Raw genomic sequence first — 10,759 nt, forward strand, 5'->3', positions numbered from 1 at the left:
CCACTCAGTCTTATCCTTTTGTACAGTCACCCAAAATGACTATTGTTTGCACAGATGTCCTCAGATGCCTCTTCGATTTTAGGTGTCCACATTTAAGTGTAATTAGGTAATTTTCGGGTGACCTGTCCACAGTGTGTGCTTTAGTTTATAGGCAATGAAAATGTGTGTCATCTTCCTAATAGTGGTCCCCTCCACTTCCTGTGGCAAAGGATTTTTTGAGCGTGCTTACCATTGCAGATTTTATCAACCGTAACTGCTTTCTTCTAAGTTGCTGTTGATGGCATGACCCTCCTCTCCTGACATCAACCCCAGACGCGCACACACAACTCTTCAGCAAAAGGATTATTTTTCATACCCATATCTACCTTTCTACTAGCCTGTTCCCTAAATTAATTGAAGTGTTATCAGGCAAGGAAGGAGTGAAGAGGCTGAGCAATGGCAAAAGATTGTCCCAAGAAAAGGGACGTTTTAGTCAATAGGGATAAAGAAGGTTTGAACAGAGGTAGAGTAGCTGTGCATAGAAGGGGAAGGAAAGTACCAAAACAAATTACTAATGGAAGGGAACTGAATGAGGTGCTCGGAAAGCATCAAACGTTGGTGTAACCAGCTTCCAACAACTCTTAAGGCACAAGTGTCGAACTCCAGTCCTTGATGGCCATATCCTTGCTGGTGTTTAGGATGGACTCAGAAATGGAGAAATATGTTCTTGATGAACCACATCCTGATTTATTTGAGCAGTGCCAAATATGTGTGAGGACCTTGGCCCTTGTAGACTGGAGTTTGACATCTCTGCAAAAGGAAGAAAGGCAGGAGAACTGTTAGGCAAAAACCACACATAGGCAACGTACAAGCACCATGTACCTTACATAAGGACTTTCCAGTAGTCAGTGATTTTGAATTGTGTACTCTGATGTATCGTAAGGGCTCAGCCCTTTGACACTGTAATGTTCCCCTTTTACAGCATGCCCGATCATCGGACACAGCAGGATGGGGACACACCGCTATTCCTTTCTCGTCTCACCCCAATTTGGAAGGGATTCATAAACATGCAGTCTGTAGCCAAGTTTGTTACCAAGGCTTTCCCAGTGTCTGGCTCAGTGGAGTATCTGAATGAGGTTTGTTTTTTCAGGTGTTTTGTTTGTTCTCTAACCTATGTGATTTATGTAACATGCTTCCAAACCAGTTAAATAAGGCAGTAATGTAGTGTTGGCTATTGAATCATTCCCTTAACCCATTAGCAGCTTCAAAGGAATTATCTAGTTTGAGATAAATGCAATGCTTCTGACCTCAGTCGTCAGAACTCGTGCTGTATACTCTAGAAATGCTTTGATCTCTCTCTGTCAGCAGAAAATAAACTGAAAGCAGAAGTCCTGTTATTGTCTCACACCGCCCCCTAGTGAGGAGTGGCCATAAATACACATTACAGCAGTACTAATTAATAGCAAGAAAATGTAACAAAAAAGAAATTACAAAAAAAGATGTGCTAACAAGTTGGCCTGAAGTACTTGCAAGCCTCTAAATTGGCTGCTAAAGGGTTAAAGGTTACCGATGCTCAACAAAATGCATACATTTTCCCATTCTAGTATGATCACCGTTGACAAAGCAAAGCATTACTATTTCCATTAAATGTAGAAAAATAAACATACGACTGAGTTAGTACTGGTAATTCAGTTCCAACGCATAAATCAGGCAATTTTTCCATAGGCAGTGATTTGTGTTGCCTTCTTCACCACACAGCAGCTATCAAGGCTGGATTTATATTTTTGTGCCCCTAGGCCAAATATGTTGTGTCTCTGCTTTCTTGTGCAGCAGCCCCCCTCCCATGCCATGTACAGCCCCTCTTCCATGTGTATCATTCATGTACTGAACCTCTTTCTTTCATGAAGAGCTCTCTTGAGCTTCAGTGTCCTTTTTTCATGTGTTGCTCTCCATTTTTCAGCCTACTCTTTCATATGGAGAAACCACTCTTTCTTGACCAGGTACCCCTTAGTCTGCAGCCACCCAAGGCCCTGGCCTTTGTGGCCTGGCAGCTATAACTTTTCCCACCAGTTTCGAGTAAAAAAAAAAAATAAAGTTGTGTAATGGTTAATGACATGCTCACTTAAAGCTGAATTATCACAAATAACTTCTGTTTCGAGAAGACAAAATTACACTCGACGTTGCTTTTTAGTAGGAGGGCTTTTCGGTCTCTTACTCCCATATACTTACCTAGAGGTTCTGGGTCACCATAAGCTACGTGGGTATTCTGTAACAAAGTTGCACATACCACAACATACAGAACACCAATGTCGGCTGGGGACAATGAGAACTAGTGAACAACCGGTCGGTCTAGTGATGTATTTTTTTTCTTATTAACATTTTAGGTTTTATGTTGGGCCCATAGTAACTACCAGTAGTCACATTTCAGCTTTTCATATTTTTTTTTTGCCTTGAAACATGGAAAGTATAATTTTGATCGTTGACTCCATGCGGCATTCTCTCTTCTCCAGTTTTGATGGTTCTGGTCCAATTATCTACCACCCTATACAGTACTGCAGAGATGGTTCCAACTGATTGCAAACTTAAATTGTTCTCACCTGTAGAAATGTGTAACACTGGAATATCATCTTTTCTAGGACTTACCTGACACCATCCACATTGGTGGAAGAATTTTACCAAAGACTGTCTGGGACTACGTAGGCAAACTGAAATCCTCTCAATCAAAGGTGGGTAGAATTGGAATCCTAACTCAGTATTTCTCCAACCAGCCAGTTACGGTTATGATTTTCTTTTGAAGAGATCCATTTAAAAAGCCAGTTGTATGTATTAATATGTTGATGGTGTTTCAGACTTTTTGTTCTTCCTTTTGTCTATAGGAGCTATCCTTGATCCGTTTCCACCCAGCCACAGAAGAGGAAGAAGTGGCCTACATCTCATTGTACTCATATTTCAGCAGTCGTGCACGGTTTGGAGTAGTGGCCAATAACAACAGACATGTAAAGGACCTTTATCTCATCCCTCTGAGCGCCAAGGACCCAATTCCATCTAAACTGTTGCCCTTTGAGGGACCAGGTAAGGAACTTGTTCTTTAAAACCCACATAAAATTAACTTTCTAAGTGTAAAAAGTTCACAGCCAACTGATCCCTGGTAAGTATTTACTTATTCTTGTTGTCTTGCGTAGCCATGATGTTGCACACCCATGTTTTTATTTTTCCCATATTGTGTGATTTTAATAAAGCAAAAAAAAATGAATAAAATATTTTTGAAAAAAAAGTGTGCTCTTGAGTATTTGTAATTTTCTTTCTGAACTCCAACTTGGGTTGCCTCCAACTTGGGTTGCCTATTGTAAAACGGATGGTGGGATGAGGTGAAAGCTGTTTTTTTCCCCAAGGTGGACATCTCAAAAGATTAATGAAGACGTCAAGGATCGGCCATTTGGATGAAAAGCAGACTCAACAGCTTCGGCTATTCTTTGGCATCAAATTTCAGTTGGACTGTATAGCTTCCCATTTTACAGGCAGTAGAAGTTAACAATTAATCTCTAAGTCCAAGGGGATGCTTTACAAACATTGGCAAAGAGAAAACTGTAGCGAAAGTAGGACCGTTGCCCACAGCAGCTTCACATTTCTTCCCACGTACTTTGCATCAGATGTTGTCATTCTATAGCTGTAGATAGTAGTGGGGGTTAATTAACTGTTGGTCCTCTTAAGCGTCTGCCCGATATTTTCAGACACTTTCATAAACGAGCCATTATTTTATATTAGTTCATTTTATAGTACAGTTATTACAACAGGGATATCCAATTCCAGTGTTTAGGATGGACAGAGAACCTTGCCTTTGAGCTGTGCCAAAATGTGTGAGGACCTCGGACCTTGAGGAATGGAGTTGGACATGCCTGTATTATAGAAACTGCACTACCCCAGTGTAGGTAAAACATACTTTTGAATTGGAAAAGACCAATAACGTGGGTCTATGAACAATACATCAGAAAGATGTCATACAAAACTCAAAATACAGTATAACCTCCAGATTCACATTGTCTACCCATGACTGCATTATCGTCTGGCGATAATTTAGCACGTGTATGGCATTACTTAAGTAGTGTAGGCCACACAGTCAACAATTCAGATTTTCATTTACTGCAGGCACAACAATCAAAGGACCCCTGAAGTGAGCGGGATATGGAAGCGTCAATATTCATTTCCTTTCAAGCAATACCAGTTGCCTGATCATCGTGATTATTCTCTGCCTCTAATACTTTTAGCCATAGACCATGAACAAGCATGTAGCAGATCAGCTTTTTTTTCTGGTGTAGTTAGGCACTACTGCAGCAAAATAGACCAGTAGGGCTGCCAGGCAACTGATGATGTTTAAAAGGAAATAAATATGGCAGCCTCCATATTCTCACTTCAGGTGTCCTTTAATAGTTTCACTTTTTTCTCTTCACTACTCATGGTGCTGGCTGGTGGAATCATTTAATGTAAATGGGAAACCCTCACATAATACATGTCTGATTGCAATCACTGCCCGATGGAGAATGTCAAAGACTGTCATCATATCCTAGTTTGATTAGCAGCCCATGACTATATATGGTCAATGGGATGCTAACAATTCCAAGTTGATACAGATTTTATGCAGCTTAAAAATGGGCCAATCAAAATCAACATCCGTTACAATTGGTCCATCTCCAAGCTGCATAACTTTGCCTCATCTCACAATTCTTACCATCTCATTGATCATCCCTTGCCAGCTATGAGTGGACTGGTGTTCACTATTGGCAGTAAGCGTTAAAGGTATCCTTTCTCCTCTGATTGCCATATCCTCATGGACTGCACATTCCATTTGTCACCCCTACCTTTTAAACATTTTTATTGACTCATATAGGTAGACTGCATCTCACATGTACGACACGTCACACTCTTCAGAGCTCTTGCCAACATTTGGCTTTCATTGGAAGGTATGACCCAATGGTGACCGTATACAAATCTCCAAAGTTAACACCATACATAATCAGTGAGAACACTGCAGCTTATCTTTATAACAACATCCCTCCAAATCATTTACACTCTGCCTGACCTGGCCTTTATAAGTTTATCCACTACTTGGAGACATGTCCCGTCATTTCCAGCAATTCTGCACTAAAAACCCAACTAACCTTACTGAGCAAATCACAAACTGGGAAATTGTTGACGTATTGGATTGTAGAGCCTTTTCTTCATTCCTTAGTAACCTTTCAATATTCCTCTTACATGTTTCAACTCCTACATAACAGAAGAAGCTGAGTGGTTTGCACATTAATAGGATATAGTCTACAGTCGTACATGAGGCTAAAATGGCACACTTTCACATTGTGACACAAATCCTTCTGTTAAATATTCAAAATGGTGCTCCTTGCAATGAAGAAGAACTTTGCATGCTGTGCATAGGTTCCTTGGTTATAGTAGGTCAGAAATGTTGTTACAGTAGAATCACTTTATAGTAAACTCCAGGGCCAGGAAAAGCCGTTCACTATATCAGAAGTTTACTATATCAGCATTGGTCATACATTGTATATTTATACAGACGCATTTGCTGGGACCTGAGGACTGAGTTTACTATGTCCAGAGGTTTACTATATCAGAGTTTACTATAACGAGTTTCTACTGTAATGCTTTATAAATCATTAATGAAACAATAACTTATAGGACTCTGCTGTTAAAGAACTATGAACAAGGAACTTTTTTTGGACAGTTTTCCTATTGATTGGTTTCAAATGAGGACCAACTAAAACCGTCTTAGGTTTTGTTGTTATATAAAAGGTGCTGTCTTCTAAAAAAAAAAAATGTAGCACGAAAGAAATGCAATCCAACCAAAGTTTTTGTTTTGTGTTTTGTTTTTTAACTGCTAATTTGACTGCTACGTGTAACAGTTCTAAGCACTAGTCTGCTTTAGGGGACCCAGCAGGAAACCTCTTTGGGAAATTCCGCTAACATTATTTGGGTAGACAGTACCCTCACAAACTGCTAGGTTTCAAATAGGTTGTAGTGAACTACACCCAAACTATTCGGCCAATTACAATGCTTCGTGCTGTAGAGGGTGCTGTAGTTTGAGAATTGTTCCTTATGAGGTTTCCTGCTGGGTCCTCTAAAGTAAACTTATAGCTGGCATCAATACTGTTTACATTTTTAATTTTGGCTCCTGGTAATGGTTCTACACATTGTTTTTAATCTTTATTTAATCTTGTTAAAAATTCAGAATTCTGATCATGAAAGTATCCAGCCCTGTTGGGCAGCAAAAGAAAATAAGTAAACAAAACGATGCTACATAAAAATATACAGATGCTTACATGTATATGTAATTTATTGACACCAGCAGGTTGAACTCACAGGTTTCTGTATCCTTATGTTGTTGTTTTAGGCCTTGAAGCATCACGTCCAAACCTGATTCTGGGATTGGTAATTTGCCAGCGCAAAAAGCGTCCAGTGGTTACTGAGCCAGATAAACTTGAAGAAAAGAAGCTGAAAGCTCCAACTCAGGAGGAGATGGAGATTTTACAATTTACAAAGTCACCCACCATCTTTCCACCAGAGAAGAAGAAATATCAGCCACTGAATACTGACATCATGAGGAGTACTACACCACCAGGGTCACCACCACCACTCCCAGAGCCAGCTCCAAAGGCAGCCCTATCCCTTGTTATACCACCACCTGCTAAAATGGACATACTTAGCTCCATAACTGCCATTTCAAAAGGTTCTTCTCCACCCCCTCCTGCTGAACCTCCTGGACCTGCTGCAAAAACTGCCACCCCACTGGAGCACATTTTGAAGACCCTCTTTGGAAAAGCTCCTGAAAATAAACCAGAAGCCACAATTACAAATCCTCCTGCTCCTGTTGCAACCGTAACCCCCACCATTTCTACTTCTCTGGAGCCTGTCACAGACAGAAGTTTTGTAGACCCTATAGTTCAGCAGTTTGGCCAGATGTCTAAAGATAGTGCTTTAGAGGAGGAAGATGATAGACCGTATGATCCAGAAGAAGAGTATGGGCCAGAAAAGTCTTTGATTCCTGCGGTGATAGATGATGATGATAACGATAGACCCTATGAGCCTGAACAGCCTTTACTTAATTTGTATGATGATGAAGCTTACGATCCAGAGGACGAAACCATCCTGGAGGAAGCCAAAGTATCGGTTGAAGATTTGCCCAACAGGATGGCGTCTCTAAGTAAAGTCAAACCTTTAGAAATGTCTGCGGAATTTTTGACAGAAGCTTCTGCTTCTCCCTCCCTTATAGAACAACAAAAAATGCTGGAGGAGCTAAACAAGCAAATAGAGGAGCAAAAACGGCAACTGGAAGAACAAGAAGAGGCTCTTAGACAACAGAGAGCAGCTGTGGGTGTCTCCATGGCTCATTTCTCCGTATCTGATGCCCTAATGTCTCCTCCACCTAAATCTTCCCTTATGGCAGAGGACTTGTTTCCAACAGAACCAGTTATGACAAACGCTGTTGTTGCAAGCACAGATAGTAATGTAATTTCAAGCCGAGATCCTAGGCAGGCCAGAGATCCACGTCAAGCAGCAGTAAAAAGACTAATTACAGAGATAGACAGTGTGCCTAGCACTGAGTTACAGAGTGAGGCACAACAGCCAGTTTCCATTGAAGTTAAGGAACCTGTGCCTGTATCTACACCACCTGCTGACATCCAGATTAACACAAAGCCTCTTGTCAGTGACGAGATTCCAGAGGAGAGCCTACCTGTAAAGACTGAGCTCGAAAGTAAGCAGGTAGACAAGTCTTGGTTTAACCCTCCCAGCACTACAGATAATACTACACCTGCTGAAACTTTTGTAGTCCCTTCTAAGCCTATTCGTAAAGTCTTGCTGCCAACTCCTGTATCTGAGCCACCATTTCTGAAGCCAGGGCTACATGATAGTAACATGTATTTTTCCTCTTCAAAAGGACCTGCTTGGGTTCCAGAATCTGATGTACAAAATAACCTTCCCAATCGATCAATTTCACCCCTTGAAAATCGTACTAATATCTTTGACCCTAAAAAAGATAATAATGAACTCCCACTGAATCAAATTGTTCCCTTCACTGACCGCATAAATCCAGTCATTCCACAGGATAACAGCAGACTTGGGCCACAGTTTCCAGCAAACCCCATGGCAGGCCTACCTCAAAAACAGCATGAAATTCCATCTATATCTGGTGAACAAAGACTACCCCCTATGCCTAGTCATCCCAGTTTAAGGTCTTCCCCTATGTATCCTGAAGAAAACCTCCCACCTAATGTAGATCCTTATAGGAGAATGCCACTTGAAGAAAGGTTGGAGGAAACTGTGACTTTACCTGGACAGTTTAGACCCCCATCCAATGCTCCATTTGGGGAAAGAAGACTCCCATCTCCTGATTTTTCACAGCCAAGACTGTCACCACCCAGATTTGATAGAAAGAATAGTCCAAGGTTTGATGGTCCTTTTATGTTTGATGGTCCTGTCAGATTTGATGGTCCACCTAGGGGTGATGGCCCACCACAGTTTGAAGGTCTTCCTAGAACTGATGGACCAAGAGATCCGCTGCTAGATCCATATCCTGGAAGTCAACACAGACCACTACTTTCACAGTTTAATTCTGGTAGAGGTGGTCCCATCAATCCTCCCTTTGAAACTGGGCAACCTGCACCAAGCAACATTGGTGGTCAGAGAGACCTATATGCAAATGATTTTGAAGAATTACGAGGTCCAGCACCATTACCTTTTTCTGGGCCACGGAGTCTAACACCACATCAGTTTGAAAACCCAAGCAACTCACCGCCCTTGTTTGCAAATCCAAGAGGGTCTGCTCCTATACGGTTCAGCGGACAAAGAGGACCTGTTCCTTCAAGGTTTTCTGAACCACCTCCACTAATGAAATCTCAGCCTCGATCTTTACTTGATCTGCCAACTATTCCTCCTCCACACAGAAGTGATGCTTGGGACAAACCTGGGACCCCAGAATCACTTAAAAACTTTTCAAGTCATAGGCAAGAGCCAGGACCTCACTGGGAATCTACCAACTTCAGGCAAAATAATGAACGGGGATTTGAGGACAGACCTCGGAATTTAGAGGGACGGACTGATCCAGAATCCTCTGAACAGATACCAAGCCAAGGATTGGAGGAAAGACGAAGAGAAAGAGAGCATGATATACAATGGGATAGAGACCGAGGAAGAACCTGGAACAGGGATAGGAATAGAGATTTTGAAAGACCAAGGGGAAAAGAACGAGATGGGGACAGAGAAACTGAGAAGAGGGAATGGGACAGAAATAGAGATAGAGACCGAAACAGGGAAAGGGATAGCTACAGAGGTAGGGACAGAGAGAGAGACCGTGATAGAGATAGGGAGCGTGACAAAGAAGGAGACAGAGATAGAGAGAGAGAACGGGAGAGGGAGCGAGAAAGGGATAGAGAACGAGCCAGAGATCGTGACAGGGAAAGAGATCGGGACAGAGACAGGAACAGAGACCGTGACAGAGATTCTTATAAACGCAGAGACCGATCCAAAAGCAGGGACAGAGATAGAGACAGGGGCAGAGACCGATCACGAAGCAGAGACAGGGAAAGAGACAGAGAGCGTGATAAGATCAGAGACAGGGAGCGGGGCAGAGACTACCCAGTGCGCAGCAGAAGCAAGGACGAGGACTCTAAATCTGATCAACCAAAGGACTCCTCAAAGAGTGTGTCTCCAGCATCCAGTCGTACGTGATGGCTGCACAAAGCAAACGGTTGTGTACATGGACTTGTGAGAGCAAATAATAATGGTGTACATATGTAAATATTCAAATATTATTTTATGTCCATCCCTTTAAAGGGCCAGTTTTCCGTTCAGAGGTAGAAATGTGGACTGATTTGTGAATCGGTTTTATGTATTCCTACAAACCACCACTATGGAGAGAACAGATCTAACTTGTTTTGTTTTTTAAAACATTTATAGGTCGTTTTTTTCCCCTTTTTTTCTGGTAATGTCCATCACATTGTCTTTTTATAAGAAGATTTCAGCTCAGATACGTGGAGCCTTGCACTGAAAAAATTTGATGTACATGTTCCTTGTAATTAGTTTATAAAAATATTTTGTTTATAGAACCTTCTAAGGAAACCTCAGCGTGTCTTACTCATTTTTTTCATGTAATAATGTGTTCTTTATAAAACCTATTTTGAAAAAAAATCTAGCTGTGTATTTAAAGTAGACAGGAAGAGCACCTGGTCACCCCCACTCCAGATGATATAGGAGACTTTGAATATCTGTACAATGAAGTGTCCTTTACAACTGAAATGTGGTTATCATGAGTTAAGGTGGCCATACATCTAGCGATGATTGGCAGATTGACCAAGAGACAGATCTGTTGCCTGCCCATACACAGCAGGCCGATTCCCGATCAAGTTCATGCTGAAATCAATCCAGAATTGACCTTGTAAAGCCACATCCGCCGCCTCGCCAGCTTGACGCTGTCCCCAATGTGCCTGCCTGGGGCACTATATATTGCCTGTCCGCCGCAATCCGCATACACACTCACCATGTGGTTGCCGGGAAATATTTGGGCGAGTGTGTGATTTTCACACACGTGGCTCCCCAACAGTGCATGTTTTGCAGGCAACCTCACCTATGCACAGGTGGGGTAATTAGTGTCTCAGCTACATGGAATCCACCTAGCTCAGACACGAATTACCCCACCTGTGCATAGGTGAGACTGCCTGCAAAACATGCACCGTTGGGAAGTCACAAGGACAGGTTTGAGAAACAATGGTATAGTGCA

General features: G+C 41.9%; 1 protein-coding gene across 3 annotated transcripts in view; it reads left to right on the forward strand.

Moving 5' to 3' along the window:
* The window catches only part of DIDO1 (death inducer-obliterator 1), a 112,555-nt gene extending 102,449 nt beyond the window's left edge, over positions 1-10,106 (forward strand). For all 3 annotated transcript variants that reach the window (XM_068262669.1, XM_068262671.1, XM_068262670.1), the window contains 4 exons: positions 962-1,115; positions 2,616-2,705; positions 2,856-3,051; positions 6,377-10,106. In XM_068262669.1, coding sequence (XP_068118770.1) covers positions 962-1,115; positions 2,616-2,705; positions 2,856-3,051; positions 6,377-9,711 — 3,775 coding nt within the window. In that variant the 3' untranslated portion in view covers positions 9,712-10,106. The remainder of the gene's footprint in view (positions 1-961; positions 1,116-2,615; positions 2,706-2,855; positions 3,052-6,376) is intronic.
* The last annotated feature ends 653 nt before the right edge of the window (positions 10,107-10,759 follow it).

The sequence above is a fragment of the Hyperolius riggenbachi genome, chromosome 12 (genome assembly GCF_040937935.1).
Source record: "Hyperolius riggenbachi isolate aHypRig1 chromosome 12, aHypRig1.pri, whole genome shotgun sequence".
Taxonomy (NCBI): Eukaryota; Metazoa; Chordata; class Amphibia; order Anura; family Hyperoliidae; genus Hyperolius; species Hyperolius riggenbachi.